Consider the following 18,524-nt stretch of genomic DNA (forward strand, 5'->3'; position numbering starts at 1 on the left):
CGTAATTGTCTATGGTCCTGGAAGATGAATTGTGTCCCTAATGCTTCTTACAGACAGTACCAGAGACAGCTGAATGCTATTACCAAAGTCTCTGCCTCAACACTTGCCCTTCCTCTGACTATAATCTGCCTTCTCCCCCTCCTGTGAGAGGCAGGTTCTCCCACAGCGACCCCATCCCATATACCGTATGCACGTGAACGAGCTCCTAGCAACTCACAACACAGAACTGATGCATCATATTCAGCCAACAAGCTTCACCACACTGATCACGCTGTTAAGCAGCTCATCCAGCCTACTCTAAGCACCTGTGCAACGCCGTCCATTTGCAGGGCATAAAAGTTTTTCCCTAAAGGGGGGTGAATGCAAGTCTTCCCTAGGCTTTACACTAGCCTGCTCTGTGAGCAGCAGTCTGCTCAGTTCAAGAGCACAATCAGGAGCGAGTTCTGCAGCATGTACCAGGAGATGAGCACCCTGGGTGAGAACATGCCAGGCTAAACGACCCCAGCAAAACCAAGTACCCTGCCAACAAATTTTGGAGGCAGGATCCAAGCAACTCCGCATCTCTGCAGGGCACAGCCACCTGCCATTTTTGCAGGAGACAGAGCAGTTTGGAGATGGGAAGTACTCCAGGCTGGACTAGTTACAATGACAGCTTTTAGTTGTACCCTTTCCTCTTCCAAGTCTTTTTATAACACTGAACTCAACAATCTTTTCAAACAAACCACCAGGTCCTGGCACTCTATAATCCAAGTCTGAATCCATCTAGAGAAGGATCTAGGAAACCAAAACCATGAAACCAAATGGATTCTCAAGCCTGCAGCTTGTGTCTACTTCTGGTGAGACATATCAATTTTACTAACTCTTTTCGACAGATGAGGAAGCTGGAGCAAAGAGGTGAAGGGACTTTTACTCCGCTATAAGGACCTTGGAACCTGGTCCAAGAAAATCCATATTCAGTGTATCTGCGTGCACACATGTGTGCATCATCCCCTTCAGAGCCAGTGCCCACCTGCCTCCCTTGTGCTTCGTATCATTAAACCTACCAGCCTGTTTCTGACCAGCAAAGATGGATACTAACTGGTTGACAAACGTCTGAACATACCTATCTTCCCAAGTGTTCCCTAGCTCAGACTCATCACCTACCTCTTCACACCTGGAAACTGGAAAACTGTATATATAGTTCCCACTAGCAGGTCTCTGCATTCCTGTCTTTGCAAAAACAGCAGCAGTGCCCTGATAAATAAAACTGGGTCACCAGTATGGGTTTTCCCCCCTTGCTTTACCAGACATAATGGCTGAAGTCTGGAGTGGCTAATTATTCTTGCCCACAAAGCTGCTGCACTTGAGAGCTGACCTGATCCCCACAGATCTCCCGACAGGAAGCCGAAATGGAATTTTAACACCATGCCAAACAGTTCACATCCCCCTGCATCATGCATTATTACTTCTGCTCCTGGGAAAGGAGATGCCATAAATCTACCTACAGTTTGCCGACGTACGTGAGCCAGCTTCCTCCACCGCCTTCTCCTCTGTCAGTGCCTACCTGAACCTTTTAAAATTTCTATACCTTCATAATAAAGGTGCACAGAGGCTGCTTTGATTTACCCCGTTGACAAAGACCATGGCAGCCAAGTACAAAACCCAAGGCTAACAGCAACAGGAAGAACGGAAGGGAGAAATTAACCCATACGGTGCTTTACAATACACGGCCGCGGCTTCTCCTGGCATACCTAAAAACGCCTGTGATGCTTTGGCAAAACAGCAAGAAACAGTTTGCATGTGACAGCTCCAACCAGGCCATTTTTGAGTGGGAGCAGAGTGATACATGCTGACCCTTAGCGACACTCAGGTGGCTGCAGACCTCTGGGGAGAAATAATGATCACGTGAACTAACGTCAAGCAGACTTACCAAGTCATGACTATGGGGCATAGTTGTAGCTTCCCGTTTCCCAGCAGGATTCCCCAGTTCTGCTAACCGAGGATTATCACACCTGAGAGCCTGGCCAAGGAGGCAGGCCACACAGGGCCTTCTCACACCCTCCTTGTGGGAGCAGGTGGCTGCAGAAAAAACAGGCAGTCTGGTCTGCCATGCCTTGGCGCGGCGGTAGAAGGAAGCACGGGACGTGCCCATCCAGGCCCACCGTGGGTTCCACATGGTTTGTCTCCAAGCTCCTTGGAGAACTGCTCTGCCCAGGCACTTAGAGCAGGTCCTGTACGTATGGTCCGAGGCGGGAGCAGTGTCGGAAAACAAAACCAGGGCTGATAACATGCTATGAGCCTTGTTTCAGTCTGCAAACCCTCAGACAGAAACGGGACTACAGAGTATGTATCACAGAGAAAAAGACAGCTTCTTTGTTTCATTCCCATCAACACAGCCACAGGCTGGTTTTGCTTATAGGCAAATAACTAGACCTTTACAGGTGGGGGCAAATATCCTTGCTCCACACAACAGGCCACATTATACCGCTCTTTCAACTGAGGTGCTCAAAGGCCTTCCCAAACATTGAGTACAACCTGCTTTCAAAATGACAACCACTGTCACCGTGCAGCAAGGGAAACTGAGACACAGAGTGACTCCTGAATCCAAGGTCCCACAGATAGTTCTCTCAACATCCAGGGCAGGTTGTGCCCCTATGTGTTCCTTTCCCCCACCTCACCTCGCCAGGATTTCCTTCTCACTCATGCCAACACAACGATTCACAGGGCTACTTAGAGAACTGAATCAAGATGAAAAGTAGTGGTCTTTTCCAGCCGTAACTCCTGGCCTTCAGTCTCTGTCCCCTGAGCTAGCGAGTAACTTCTCTCTCCCTCCCATAACTGGGCAGGAACACTAACTCCAGTCCTCTGCTTAAACTGCTAGATAAAACCCTCTCCCCAAACGATTTAACCCTTTCTGGCCTAGCCAGCTCCATCAGCTACACCTGTCTGGCAGTGGCAAGTACCTCTGGATTTGATACATACCTAATTCATTTTCAGTGTGCCCCTCCTATGTGCAGCACCTCCCCATAAGCAACCTCCACCCTTCCGTACGTGCCTTTTCAGCCAGGCCTCCGGCTGGCCTGGCACTTCTCCAGGCCACACATAGCTGGAGGAATTTTCCCGATGACTGGCTGCACTGAAACTCGTCTATCTCTGCATTCCTCACAGGTCTGCTGACAATCCACATGGAAAGGGTTGGATTTTATTAGGTGGGTTAGCCAAAGTACACCCTGTAGGAGAAAGGTTTACCAGGTCTGCCCAGCTTCTACGCATTGCAAACCCATTGGTCAGAAAGAAGGAAAACCAGACAGGATCTCCAAGGCTATAAATGGGGGGGGGGGAGGACTCTGAACTCAACACATACATATGCACGCTATAGAACCAATATTGCAGCCTGCTGCCTGCCCCCACCCCAAGATGAAAGCCAAAAAAGTCTAGAAACTAGAGCCTTTCACGGCTTGTCCCGTGATACCCAGAGCCTTTGCGTCCCCATGGCTGCCCGGCCCTCTCCCGCCTCTGCTATCCTTGTCAGAAACGCACGCAGCTTTAATTTAATATCCTTCTGAAGTTCTTGATTGCGGAGGGAATGGCTTATGGCACAGAGCAAGATAAATGAGCTAGAATTTCCTGGGGAGGGAAATCAGCTTTCCAGCACTCCTAACAGTGGTAAAGGGAAGCTGTGCCTCCTTCTTCCTCAAAAAAGAGAATTTCTTCTTTTTCTATTCCATCCTAGAGCATTCATTCTCTCTCGTCATCTGGGGATGCTATAAAATGCAAATGTAAACATCTTAACTTGCCCTGTGCCAAAGAACAGGTTAGAGTCTAGCATCTGCTCTGGAGAGCCAAGGCAGGATTGGGATCGTTCCCACCAGCCAGCCAGTCGCCAACCTGCATGTGAATGCACGTGTGCACGAGCAGAGACCACCTCCCTTTGCATACAGACACCCAGCATGTGGCAGGCACACATGCAAAACTACGCTTTTGCACCTGCATAACGCCCAAGGGTGCAAACGCCCGGGGGAGACGCTAACACATTACCAGGGCAAATCAAATCTGCCCACCCCCACGGGCACTGCCACCCTCCCCCAGGCGCACCCTCCCCTCCTGGACCCTTACGGCACCCGTGCACACGCCTTTCCAGACTGGCTCCGAGGGTGCACCCCGGGCCGAGAGCCCCCGCTGGGCGGGCTCGCATGCACCGCCCCCGCCCCGCCGCGCTGGCAGGGCTGCCCGGAGCCCCCCCGCCCCGCACCCCCGTGCGATGCCGTCGCGGCTGGAGCAAACCCCGCCCCGGGGCGTGGGTGAGACGCGGCCGGCCCTTCCCCGTCCCCCGGCGGAGCCGCCCCCGCGGTACCTCTCGGGGAAGTGGGTGTCCCTGTGCTGGGGGAGGCCCTGCTTCCTCCGCTGGCTGGAAGAGTTGCTGGCCGAGGGGATGTGCGCTTCCATCGCGCCGGGGTTGCGCGCCGCCGCCGCTGCCGCCACCTCTTGCCGCGCCCGGAGGAGATCTGGGGAGAGGGAAGGGATGAGCTGCTGCCCGGCACGGGCCCCCCACGGAGGCACCCACCGCCCGCCCGCCCTCCGCCGCAGCCGCGGGGCTGCTCCCGGCGCCCCGCGGGCGACAGGGCTGCTGCTGCCGAGGCTGCTCCCGTCCCGTCCCGTCCCTCCCCGCAGCCCCTCGGGCGACAGCCCGCTCCTTTGCTCCCCCCCCCCCGCTCCGTCTCCGCGGTGCGGGCAAGCTGTCAAGCGCCGGGGAGGCGGGGGAGCGCGGCCGGCCCTGCGGCTCCCCTGCCCCGGGCTGCCCCGGGTACTCACCCGGCAGAGCGGGCTCTTAGCGGGATCCGCCTCCGCCGCCAAGGGAGTTTGGCAGCGGAGGAAATTGTGCAACTACGGGAGGGGGTGGATTGCTGTTTAATTGCCTTCCTGTTGGAGGGAGGGAAGGAGGGAGGGAGGGAAGAAGGGAGGGAAGGATGGATGGGGGGAGACAAAAAGGAGAGGGAGGCTTTCCCGAGCCGCCCGCCTGCCCCCCTCTCCGTGGGCGCGTAACCCCGGGCCGCGGCTCGCAGCGCACCGGGGCCGGCACCTCCCGGTCCCCGAGCAGAGCCGCGGCGGCACCTGCCCCGGCCCCGCCGTGCTCGGAGGGGAAGGGACCTGACCCGACCTGCTACCGAGAAGCCAGCCGCGTCCTCCCGCCCGCCCCGAGCAGCCGGCCCCGGCCCGCGGAGCCCCGCGCCGAGGCGCACGGACGGCGGCGCGCAGCGGCCCCGCGATCCGCAGGCCCGTCGCTGCTGGGCACCGCCGATTTCAGCTGGCCCGCCCCCGGCGACCCCCAGACCCCGCAGGGTCTGCCGCAGGCAGCGCTCTGCTCCCGGGACCCGCGGTGGGGCAGCGTGTCCCCCCCACGGCCCAGCATCTCTCGCTGCTGCCGAAAGCAGGGGATGGGAGGCCGTTTCCCTGGGTGGCCCCTATCCCCTCGGCCGGGGAGCACCCATCCCACCAGACACGGCCCAGCAGTGGGGCTGCAGCGCTGCAGAGCACACGGGCTCCTTTCCTAAGCTCAGCGAATCCCCCCAGCCAGCCGCCCAGGGCCTGGGGGATGCTGCGGCCCTCCCCTGGGCAAGGGGTGACAGCTACCCCCGGCAGGTCTGTACCTGCCTAGCGCAGCTCTGCTGTAGGAAAGTCAAGGGCTGGGCCACAAAGCAGATAAGGATGGGGTACAGAAAGGGGGGCCCTTCCAGCCTCAGGCACCACACTTTCATCAGACCATCAGCTGCAGGTCAATAAGAAATGCACCCCTCGTTAAACCTGCACTGCCGTGTTACCATTGCAGAACCCTCTACCTGTTACACAGGCGGACTGTGCAATGACAGGTTATACGCGTGTATAGTCTTTCCAGGGTGGGTGTCAGCGTAGACAAGCTGCCCACGCAAGGGCCGTGTGATGGACAAGGCAGGCCTGGCCAGATACACCACAAGCACACGTTAATGGGGGTCCCAGCGTACTCCAAGAAGAGCAGGCAATGCAAGAACAGCTGGCTTGCTATTGCACTTGCCTTCTCAGGGAACAATGCAGCTGGACAGACCTATGAGAAGGTCTAGTGACATGAACACCTGTACCAGTTGCACTGACAGAGACTTTTTCCAGAGTGCTACTCTCTCACAGTTAAGCATCAGGAGTCCCTTAGTTCCTATACCTGTTTGAAAATACCCTATACACAACTTGCTTATATCCCACAACAAAACCTCTGCTGCCGTTCACATGATACACAGGAAACACATACACACAGATGCAACTTAGAGGAAACCTCCTTCACACACTCACTGTGTACCACTGCAAAAGGAAACCAAAACACAGCTGGGGAGAGGAGGAGAGGAAGATTTATCTTAATGAACACACCCTGGTCAGCATCAACTCACAGACTGAGATTTCAAAGCACTCCACGTCCAGCAGCATATTAGTCCTCTCCCCACAACTGATTCATAAAGATAGGTTAATATAAGAGTGTTGCATGACCCTGGTAACGATACACTTTCCATCTCCTTGCCTTCCTTTATAGCACCGTGCTGTTTCCTTCGGTTCTGGAAATCCCAGCCATCCATATTCCTATTAGGCCCAAGATGTGCCCAGCCCAGCTTGAGCTTCATCAATCACTTCATCAAATATTTTCGTCATGGTCAGGGCTGAAACCCCGTGGTGGGACTGCAAGTTGGGGTGGAAACGCTTACACAGCTGCTATTTTTGCTGGCAGCGAGAAGGACATTGGTACCTGAATGTTTCTAGCCACATTCATGCGCACACAATCCCCATCCCCACGCCCCACACTGAGGGGACAAACATTAAAATGACGTACAATTTTGAACTGCAAAAGTATGTAAGAAATAGTGAAACAACAAACCCCAGCAGATCACATAAAAAGCCTAGAGAATTCTCCGAGCCAGGGACCATGCACCTTCAATGTTTATAAATTAATTATCTGAAAAACCCAGGTCACTCCTTATTGCCACAGCGCCTGTAATTTAGAAGTCTGGCATGCAGCCAATTCCAGAAGCCGCATTGATCCTGAATGACCGCAACAACCCCCCACACGCACACCCTCTCCTCTCCTCTTTCTCTCCCCTCCTTCCCTCCCCTGCGCCCCTACCCCCTCGCACAGCCCCCCCGAGGATCTGTTATTTACAATCCTGCACTCTGACAGTTGGGAAATCAGATTGATTGACAGTGGGACGCTGGCGGATGGAGGTTCCAGGCACGGAGACAGACTGAATTCAGAATGTGGGATGAATGCCACTGGGAGAATGGGGGCGGAGGAGGGGGGTTGAAAAGCAATTAAAAAAAAAAGATTTCTAAATTATTAACATTTTTTAAATTATTAATGTTATTGGTGCCTCCATGTGAGCCCGCAGATAAACTGTGCTTTGTACTGGCACTAATAATTTATAGCCCAACCAGAGCCCTGTGGTGTGGAGACAATCCAAAAATACACAAAGTTTCATCTTGTCAATGTTACACGAGAGAGTCTGTCTGTGCAGACTCCTTTTCTCCCCCTGCCCACCCCAAAACCTCAGCGTGACCCCTCACCTAACAAATGCTGATGAGACAATTTAATCATAATCATAAAAAATATGTCAGGCTTTTAATGTAATGAGCTACTTTACTCATTGCATGGGGGGAGAAGGGGGTGATACCAGCTGTTCTGCAGCACACACTCTGCCTGGACGTGCATGTTCCGCATGTCCAGCAGCCATCCGGTGCCCAGGTTAAGCGGTCTATCCTGACTGTCCGTAACAATACCAGTACGCGTAACACGCTTTGTGCCGAGTACGTGCCCTGTTGTATTCAACATGGTCTACACAGACCGCTGCATGTCATGGTTGAATATTCAGCATTTGCATGTCTGCATGTGTTATCCTTTTGTGCATGATGCATGTTATACACGGTCCGCTCATGTACCGTGCTTGTGTTCATTGCATGTATGTGTGCAAACTCCAACCCTAAGGTGCGTGGCTTTGCCCCGGACCCATGGATCACGCTTGCAGGAGCTCTGCATCTCTGCAGATGTCTGGGACAGCTGAACACCACACACAGAAGCATGTGCCGTGTTCGCTTCGGTGTGCCTCAGCACAGGTTTGTGCCATGCCTTTGCTGATAAGCAAATCCTTACTCCACAGCAAAAGGAATTGCCTTCTTGCCCCCAGAGAAGCCAATCAAATCAAACAGAGTGGAAAAGAAGACAGCTTCTTCATTAACCTAACAACGAGCCCTGGGGATTTACACTCCAGACCGGAGATTCTCCTCCAGCTCTTGCTGGATGCTTTGCCGACGTTGCTGCGCTCCTTCCACGGATCACCCAGGCAGGTACGTGTCTCCCTGGCTTTGCCTGATCCAGACTGCTGAGTTACTTCCCTCACCCCTCACTCCTGCATCAGAGGACTCGGGTACAATGCACGGCTTTATTCGGGACCAAGCCGAGCCAGCGCCAGCAGGCTTTGCTGGCCCAAGGGAAGGTGAAGTGTCCCTGTGGGCTGAGGAGCCTTTAGCCTGTGGAAGGATGCTTGCGGCTCCTGCGCTCTGCCAAGCGGTTCCCAGGGTAGAACCTGTAACTGCCTGGTGCCCCCTTTAGGCACAGCGCAGGATGCTGCAGCCGAGCTGGATTTAGCCAGCTTCCTCCACAACCCAGGCAAAACCTACCAGCAATCCTGCGAGACCCATTAGATCCCATTAGTTACTGCAGGACCCTTACCCCCTCAGGACATCACCGCAGCCCCAGGACAAGGCAGCAGCATTGGACAATGGTATCTGTTAATAAGGAGGCTGCTTCGGGACCAGGTTTTGGATTTTCCCCTCCTTGCATTAATGTAACTGCACAAGCACCAGCCTCCTTTTAAAGAACAGAATGGCAGCATCTTCCCTTGAACATAAATATTGGTGCAGAAATACTCCTGTGCTGCTAAAGCCTAGAAACAGCAGACAGGCAGGTACAGAGGCACAATCTGCAGTGCACACAACAGGCCTTAAATAAAGAAGGACCTGGGGGGTCCCTCAGCTATTCCTAGTGCCTAGCTCAACCTCCGAGGACCATACCATCCGGGGAAGGTCTGGGGACAATTTCTTAGTGCTGGAAGCTGTGACCTACAGGGTCCTTACGGCAGTGCTCTGAGGAAGTCCTCACCAAGTGAGCATACACTGGGTGTGGGAGAAGTTCTCTCCCTTTCAGCAACCCTTGCCCTCACTTCTCCGCAGCAGATCTGGTTTCGGCTAGTGAAGGACCAGATCAATCCTTGGTGATGTAAACATAACTGCTTTCAATAGATGATACCATGGATGAACCTGTCCCACAAACTTCCGCATTTGCCGGCTAACCTGTCTTCACTGCAACTTAGTTTCACCTGCATATTTTAATCATCCATAAAATCACAAGCCATCTAATTCTCATTAAGGTGAAAGGTCTTTAACACCAATTTACGCTATCTCTGTGTGTAGCAACTATTGCACAAACTTTCTAAACCTAGCACTATCAACGCTCAACTAAATCCTGCAACATCATCTTGCTGTTTCAGATCCCATCACTAAATGGCAGGACTATCTGGCACTTCCTACATCTCACACACCCCCCCCGCATTATGCCAACACTCATTCCCCTTGCTCCACACTATGACCCAAATAAGATTTCACCACAGATTCCGAATATTCAGATTGACACAAACTCTTGAAACAAAGGAAGAAAAGGACCCCCCTCACAAAATACACAATAGTGATGTTGCGGCTAATCTATTCCAGTCAACAAATGCATAGCCCCCCCAGATAGCTACAGAAGGTATTAGCATTTATAGATGGCTGAGGGTAGATGCCCCCACGGAGACGGTGGGAGAAACAGTCTGTAGGATACTCTTTAGCACCACCTGTATTCATCGCATGATAAACATGCAACATTGCAGCCCATAAATCCTCCTCACATGCACACGGGTTAGGGACATCTTACAAGACTTATACCAAACGGCAAAGCGAGCCCCTTCTTCTCCCATTTGCAAGAGCTTGTACCTCCATGGCTGGGCACTGCCATGCTGTTGGCCAGCTGGTAGAGACGTTGTTGCTGCTGCTCTTCAAACGTGCCGTGTTCATTCAGTGCTGACATCATGCGTCTGTAGTGCTCCTCTGGGGTCATCTGAGTCACCGAGTCCTCAAGCAGAGGCGTGTGGGAGTTTTCTGAAGAGCAGAAAGATTTGGTCTTTTTTTCAGAGAGAAATACAGTGGAAAATCACATAAGTATAAGCACTGTGCAAAAGAAAGAGAAAGGGGGGTAGAGGGTTATTAGCACAATTTCCCACAACTCTGTAGTGCACCCACTGAACTTGATGTGCCAAGCTGCCAAATGCATCTTGTGCTCCAAGATGTACCATTATATGCAGTCAAGACACACCTACGACTTGCCAAACCTCCAAACATGGGCACACTTGTATACAGAAAAGTCTACAGCTTCAGTTGCCACAGCACCCAAAAAACTCATTAACAACTTCCCCCCCGCCCAAAGCAACAAGCATTGCACTATAATAACACAAAATTACCAGCAAGCTCTCTACCCCCAAGGTGGCAAAGAGGACAGGCAGGATGAAAGAGTTCACTGAGTTCTCATCCTTTCATCTTAGGGGACATGAGTTCTTTTTTTCAACTAGTACCTGATCCGACATGCACCTCTTTCCCCCACCTTTCTGAACACCGCAAGGACACAACAACGCAAGAGATGTTCAAGCACCCAGCGTAGGTGATGCTGACAACCGCACAACAGACAGCGATGACAGTCCACCTGCCCAGCTCTTGGAGGGAAGTCACAAAAGCAGGTTGTTTCAGATCTGTACATACGGCTAAGCACCCTGAGGCCATTAAAATTACACCCAACGTGCCCACCTCTCCATCTTCCCGGAACGACTGCACAGCCCAGGGGGAGGCGCTTTGAGGAAGGCCCTGCCTGCTCCCTGGGCAGTAGCGATCCCAGTTTAACATCAGGGAGATAAAACCACAGAGGCTTTCTGTTTACTGTAAGCAGAACTCAGAGTAATTACCGTTCTCCGCCTTGGCGGTGGTTGCTCTAACACTGTTTTATCTTGGATCTTCCCCACAGGCAAAACCTTTTCATTACTCGGAGAGGAACTCCCAGTAACAATCTAAAGAGGCAGAAGGGAAGGGAGGGAGCGGGAAGGGCTCCCCCCATACTGCAGTCACAAGACCACCGCTGCGTTCAGTGAATGACAAGACCACCCTACCGTGTGCCCCAGATTCGTGCTCCTTCATCCACCTCATTTCGCAGAGTCCCTCAGGGATCACGGCAGGTGACTCTGCCGCTAGACTGGCTCCAAATTCAAGGTGGTGGCTCTCAGCGCAGGCCACTTCACCAGCATCAGCACTGTGACAAATACGCAGGCACTGGACTTCTTGCTGGGAAAAAGAGCTGTGGACCTTTCCCAGGTGAGAGAAAGGCCGCTAAGCTAGCTGTCAGAAAAGATAGCTTGTGGCAAACAAATACAGTCCAAGAGACAGAGTAGCTGTAAAACGTGGCCCTGCCACAGCAGCTTAGGGACTGGTTCACTTCGGCCTTGGCCAGAATGAGAGGCCGTTAGCGGCAAGTGCCGTCTGCCACCAAACTCATTACACAACCAAGCACTCGGGGGCTCAGGTTTTGGGGATGCAACCTTCACATGTCGTAATGAAGCCACCTCCTCCCCAAAACATAGGAGGGGCTAATAATAATGAGTCTGAGCTGCACAAAGTTTCAATAAAAAAGGGGTGCATCACCAGCTCCCAAGGCACTCTTCCTCTGCAAAAGGGAAATTACTTGTCCCCTCCAACGCAGGTCAGCCGTTCAGTTCAGCAAGGATTCTCAATCAGTATAGCAATTTGTGGCCATATCTGCAGCCACTGATCTCTACCCCAGTGACATGTATCTGCATCTCGGGGACCACAGGCTTCCTGTGTAAGTCACGGGTTCATGGCCTGCTTCAAGCTAGCTAGCATCAGGAGCTGGGTCCCCACCCTGCGCTGTCTGCACCACGCTTCGAAACCAGACCTGAAAGAGGGAGGCTGCACAAGACGACAGCCATGCCATGCCCGCTCCCTCCCACTCCCTGCCTCCGGTACCCAAGCCTGCAAGACACCAGTGGAAGGAGCAGGGGGTGGGGGGCAGAATTCCCTTCCAGGTCCCCTTCCTGCCAAATCACTCTGCGGGCCAGATTCCCACATCCTCCTCCGCTCTCTTGCCGCTCCTGCCGCCTCCCCCAGGAACGCAGAAGTGCACCAACTGTTTCAGTTCCCTTCTGATGCTCTTAACCAAAGGTCTACGGAGCAAAGCCGCATGCCACAGACCTGATTTAGAAAAACATGGATTTTCTTTTTTTTTCCTCCACAGCTGTGTCATTAGAGAAAAAAGGGAGGGGGGAGGGGATTTAATAACACTTAATTACCATAAACTCTATCCGATCAGCCGCAGAGCAGATTTCAGGTGCAAGGAGGGGAGGGAGAATGGGGGTGGCAAGGAGAGGCTAAGAGGAAGGAGGAGTCCAGGGAAAGGCTGGATTTCCACACTTAAAACTTGGAAGATTTCACATGACTCAGCCAGCGATAATTCCAGCTTTGCTGAAGCTTTGCTGTCTGCTTTTGTCATTACCAGGGGGTAATGCGGGAGACTGATCTCGTCAAATCTCTTCCAGCCGCCAGGTGTGAAATGGACTCTGGCACGGTCACTGGGAAGGCACAGCCGAGGCAGGCATCTGTTGAGCCTTCACGCTCTCCAGCATGCCTCCCTGTTCGCCCGAGCAGAGGGGAGCCCACCTCTCCCACCCTCCACCAACACTGCAGGTCCCGACGGTAGCAGCCACAGGGAATTCAGGAGGTCGCAGGTTTTCTGCTCAGCCTGAAGGACCTGTCATTGCTGCACAACCTTTCCACCAAGCTTTTGTAAGACTCGTCCTCCCGCAGCAATCCCAGACAATTCGGGAGCACCCAGCCTGTCCTTCTCCTCGTCTTTGCTACAACAAACCCGTGACAGGCCCAGGCTCCCTTTACTGAACCACAGTAAAAGCTTAAGGTGCCTGCTGCAAAAGCATCTCACCCCAGGTTCAAAGCCAGGTCTCAGTCAGCAGCTTTAGAGTCTCTGCCTGTCACTTGCCAGGGCAGAGAGGGCCCATGCCCACCCCTACCATATTCAGGAGTGTGGGTTTGGGGGGCAGTGAAGCTGTTAGCAAGAATGGGGCCAAACATTGTTTCTTCATTTGGCCTAATTGGACAGCTGCCAAACCAATCAACACAGGGATATCCCCCCCTCAAAAGAAGAGAAACAAATTGACAGAGGCTGGATCTGAATTGCTCAGCTGTAGTCCAGCTCCGGTTCTGGTCTACTTCATTAACCGAAGATGCAATAAGATTTTGTTTTGTTTTAAATGATCTACAATAGCAAAGAAAAGAGGATGGCAGAAGGAGCAGCATATGAGCTCATCAGCCCACCCCAGGGGGCGAGTGCAATATTGTTCCCTACGTGTGTTTTCCAGCACTTAGTCCAGTCTAGTTTCAAATCTTTCCAAATGATGCGGCTGCCACCAGATTTATTTTTCAGCAGTTCAAATAGGAACCAAAATACTCTTACTGATTTTCTCTTTTTGCCATCGTTCAGTTTTATTTCATGTCTCAAGGTATCGGAGAAGCAGATCTCCAGACATGCTGTTGCCGCAGGAGTGAGGGTTTTACTTGGGGAATTGTCTCCCGGGGAGAAAGCTTCCTCCGTGACCTGCCAGCACAGCCCTCGCTCCGAGCCTCTGATATGCTCGCATTTCCATATTAGACGCGAGAACGTTCTGCTCTGTTTGACAGCAGTGCTGGCGCGGCCCTGCTTCCACTGAGATAGGGCTCTCTTTTGATCTCTGGCGCGCACACTGCGAGCGTTGGGGAGGGGGGAAGGGAAGGTTACTGCTTCCCCGCTGGAAGGGTTTCCAGCCCTACAGGTGTTTTTTCACTCAGTCAGAGAGAAGGAGTGATTTACTTGGCTGCCTCTGTTCTCCTTGCCTCGTCAGGCGCAGCCACAGCAGCACGAGATGTGCCGCGGGCACGGGGTCACTTCTCCTCTTCAAAAGGCTGTTTCAGAGACAATGCAGCTGTGCCCTCAGCAAGAGCTGCAGCCAGGGCAATGGAGAGGGGCAGGGTCCCCACCTTGAGCTGCACACCACCACAGGAGAGTGCAAAAGGCGGAGGACCAGCACCCAGAGAAGGCACTCCAGCGGGCCGGAGAACAAGGAAGGGTGCGTGCCAGGGAGACACTGCAGAGCTGGGTCCTACCGGGGGACTGCGTGGGGCCGCACCGGCTGCAAAACTCCAGTCGGTCCTTGTTTCCCTTCCCACTCCTAAATCGCAAACTGCACTCACAGCAGCTGGGTCCCAGCCAAGCTCGGGGCTCTAGCACAATCTCACACTTTACAGCACTCCTCTACAGCAGTAGTTCCCAAATTCCCGGTAACTAGCCACTAGGGTCCATCGTGTTTGAAAATGGCTTGTCGCTTAATGCGGATCCTTCTGTTTCAAACCAGCTCCTTAGTATAGAGCTGGGAACACAGGGATCGTTTCCCCCCTGGCCCTCCACGGTACCCGTGCCACCGGCACACTGCCTGACTGCCAGCAGGATGGGAAGACTTCTGGGAGTTCTCAGCTGCAAGGTGCCCTCACTGTTTGGGGCATAAGAGACAGAAACACTGGCTATAGCCCCTCCTTTGATGCCCTTTTCAGAGCAGGGGGTGGGTAGATACGGGCCCCGAAAGCACCGAAAGTCTCTGCCCCTATTCAGCCCCTCACTATTCCGATGGTATTCTAGCATCAGCACAGCCCAGGCTTAAAATGCCTGCCACAGCGTTGGAGAGAACAGGGGTTCCCCACTGATCTAATATAATAAAAAACAGGTAACATGGGGGATTAGTAAAAGGCCCAGCTCAGAATTTCCATTCCGTCTCACATGTTTTTAAAGGGCAGGGAAGGCTTTCTTGAGAAAAAAGTGGGAGTAGAAAATGAAAGTTTGCTTTTATTCAGGGCTTCCTAGGAACCCCTCTCTTAATGAGTTGGGGGAATCCCTGAGTCATTCAGAGTTAAGGAGCAAGATTTACATCCTGAGTGCGTACTGCAAAGCCAAGGGCTCCTTACCTGCCTCACACTGCACTCAACCCATTCAAGTAAACAAAAGTGGTGGGAAGGCCAGAGGAAAGAAATGGAATGGGATCATTTGACCCTGCTGCTCCCATGGCAAAAACATCAATTTGTGCAAGTTCAGTCACTTTATTAAGGAGAATCCAAATGCAATAGTTTTGTTTCAGATGGCTTGATTACAGTTTAGCCCATTGTCAGCCAGGCCACACAGGTTGCTGTTACCTGGATTCGGTTCCTAAGCACGCACTGTCTTGGAACTACAAAGGATACAGACTCAGCAGAAACAGCAAAGATGACAGCAGGTGTATCAAGTGTGTTACAGGAGTCTCACGCCCCTATGTAACAAATGCGTTTCAGAATCTATAGAAGCATCCTGCTGGAACTTACCTGCACATCTACGAGAAACATTTCAAGGATAACAGGAATAGGGCAGATGAAAAAAATCAAGGAAAACAGGTAAGGAGTAGCAGTATATAGGGTTCCTCTTTACGCCTTGCAGAAAAGCCCAGTAAAAAGCTAAGGCGCTCTTACTTGTATTAAAGAGTTAATAGGCAGGACAGGGTTACGTGAAGGAAAAGATTTAGTATGTTCTTAGGTAGCGTTAGCAATATTATATTAAGTGACACTAGCATTCAACATTCTCTCAGAGTATGGTGCCTTTCAGATCATAATTTGGGGACAAGGAGTCAAGAAGAGACAACATACAGGAACATTACGTGAAATTAGGATGCAGTACAGGTCCCCACAATGTATCTTTATATAGCATAATATAAGGTATGTAGTTTAAGAAGGCTTCAGGACAAACTGCTGCAAAAAGTGCCCTTTGAGATTCCCTGGATTGGTTATTGAGAATATACACCTTGAAGACTCTCAGCTGCTGGACTCCAAACCCATGAAACAGGATCTAGCTTCAGACAGCTAGTCTGCTTTTATTTTTTTATTTTTTTGTGCAGGTTAAGCATAGTGATCGAGATGGGTATTACTGACAGCTAATTAGTTTGAACTTAACAACAAAGCCTTTAAGTGAACGGCCTGCAAAACCTCATTTACACAACCTGGAGACAAACTCATTAACTGCAGGCTCCATTACCCACTCCACTTCGCCAGTCGTAAAGAAAGTTTAAAAATCATGTTTATAGGAAAGAACCGTAAGACAAATCAGGAGATTAAAGAAAAAAAAAAATCCCTAAAAAGAGAAACCTTCTGCAGATTCCATCTCTATAGGAACAGTGCCATAAATGCATAAGAAAGAACTAGGCAGCCCTATTCTCCCTGCTAGGCTTCTTTTTTTCCCTTTAAAGGAACAGATGCCAGCATGATAAGCCTGTGTATATCTTTTATATTAAACATGTAATCAAGACATTCTGCCTGAAAAGTAGAAACACCCCTAAAATCCACCTCAAAAGCTGCAGCTTGCTTTTTTAATCATAAAACAATTATTCTAATTAAGCGGCAATCCCTTTCTCGCACTGCAAGCTTCCCTCCGATTAGATAAAGAAAGCACAGCGCACTGGTAGCCTCCTGCATGCACCCTCGGTGCCGGATACTTACAGCTCCCACACCACAGCCTCTTGCAGTCCTCCCTTCCCTCCCTCTTTAATTTCAATTAAGTTCCACTCTTAAGAAAGGAGAAGAAAGGGGAAGGGGATGGGGGAGGGAGAAGCAGCACTTACCCTTTGGGGACTCACTTCTGGCTTTCTTGCTTTCTAAAGGACACTCACTGCTGCTGTTGGGAGAACATACTCTTCTCTTGCCTAAAATTTCATCTAGGAGAGAGATGAGAAATCTGAGTATCAGATAAGGTTGTACTTTCCTCTTTGCAGAAGCAACCAGAGAGACTTTGGTATTTTGCTTCTCTCTCTCTCACACACACAGACACACACACACACGCACACATATATTATAAGCAGAGGAAAAAAAATGAAAGTAAGAAAAATCATCATCCTGAGAGCCTTGATCTGCTTTCCTAATCACGCAGTCCAAAAGCACATAATGACTATTCACACACTGATCAATGCAACGTTTTAAAGCTATAAATTCTGAATCCAGTTGATTTCCTTACTGAGTTTCATCATTTGTTCTGTTGCCTTTTGTCCCCCTGGTGTTTCCACTCCTTTCATGCCCTGATGCAAAGCAACTGGGGGAGAGAAAGGGGAGGAAAAAAACAACACAAAAAAAAAGCACAACAGATCTCTGAATCTTCCTACCACAGTATCTCTCTCTCTCTCTCTCTCTCTCTCTCTCTCTCAATCTCTCCCCCCCTTCTTCCCCCCCCTCCTCCTTCAAAACCTCAAGGTCCTTAGCAATCTTCCCCCTCTAGATGATACGGAAACACTCAAGCCTTTTGCATTACTGCAGCCCTACAAACCAACACAAAATATCTAATATACAATTACAGTGTCCCCGAACAGATTTAAAATCAATATCCTCCCATAATAATGCTGGGGAAACTGAAAGCATGATGTTGCATATGGGCAGGAAGGAAGAGACTGTTTGTCACTGCAAGCATCAAATTCTCATCTATCAAGGGCTTGTTAAAGATGCAGCATCTTAAAATAAAAAAAAAAAAAAAAACCTCACAAACAAGCACCATATTTGAGCGAGTATACGTTGCGTTTGCCTGTGAGTCAACATGCATGCAAAGCTTCTGCAGTTTGCCCAAAGTGTGTTGGTTAAGAAAGGTTACAAACCCCCTTGGTGCTATTTATAAGAACAACAAAATTATTTATGTTCCAGGGGACATTTTAAACCAAGCAACTGTCCCTCATACTCAGAATCACTCCACATTACTTTGAATTCAGCTAAGCAAGCCCAGGTTCCTGCCTTGGCATCGTATTTATCAAGAGATCCAGAGCACAGATCTGTGGCTGCCACAGGCTGAGCAGTGCCGAGAGCAGGCAGTTAACGTGCCGAGGGCAGAGCCTGCCAGGCAATGCCTTTATCCAAAGAGCAATTCTGGAACTCCGCAAAGTTACAAGTGGCATTTCAAGGTTTTAAAGAGCGCAAGCTGCCTCCGATCTTATCTTGCCATGACCCTGTCACCCAGCCTGTTAACAAAACTGGCACTCGGAGACAACTGCAGAGGCTTGCGACCAGCCATAACCAAAAGCAAAGTAAATACAACAGAACCGTGGCAATTGGAAAGCAGATGGGAAAGGACAGAGTCGGCCAGTGACAGCACTTAAGTTTTCTCTGCACTTTACATCCCAGGTGTTGAGTTAGCCTTTCAATACAACTTGAATTTCATCAATCCTCCTGCCTCAGTTTACCCTTTAAATAACTTCTCCAAAGCCACAGACAGTATCAGCTTGCCAAGCCAGCATCAAAGCTAGGAAGTACCTGGCCACACAGCACAAACAGAGTCACAAGCTCCCTCC

At 51.1% G+C, this 18,524-nt stretch overlaps 1 protein-coding gene across 1 annotated transcript in view; it reads right to left on the reverse strand.

Moving 5' to 3' along the window:
• The window catches only part of SAMD11 (sterile alpha motif domain containing 11), a 126,960-nt gene that overhangs the window by 22,819 nt on the left and 85,617 nt on the right, over positions 1–18,524 (reverse strand). Inside the window, exons 7-9 of the mRNA XM_075172401.1 lie at positions 16,821–16,913; positions 10,015–10,179; positions 4,334–4,484 (exon numbers count right to left, since the gene is read on the reverse strand). Of these exons, the coding sequence (XP_075028502.1) occupies positions 4,334–4,484; positions 10,015–10,179; positions 16,821–16,913 (409 nt within the window). The remainder of the gene's footprint in view (positions 1–4,333; positions 4,485–10,014; positions 10,180–16,820; positions 16,914–18,524) is intronic.

The sequence above is a fragment of the Calonectris borealis genome, chromosome 23, assembly GCF_964195595.1.
Source record: "Calonectris borealis chromosome 23, bCalBor7.hap1.2, whole genome shotgun sequence".
Taxonomy (NCBI): Eukaryota; Metazoa; Chordata; class Aves; order Procellariiformes; family Procellariidae; genus Calonectris; species Calonectris borealis.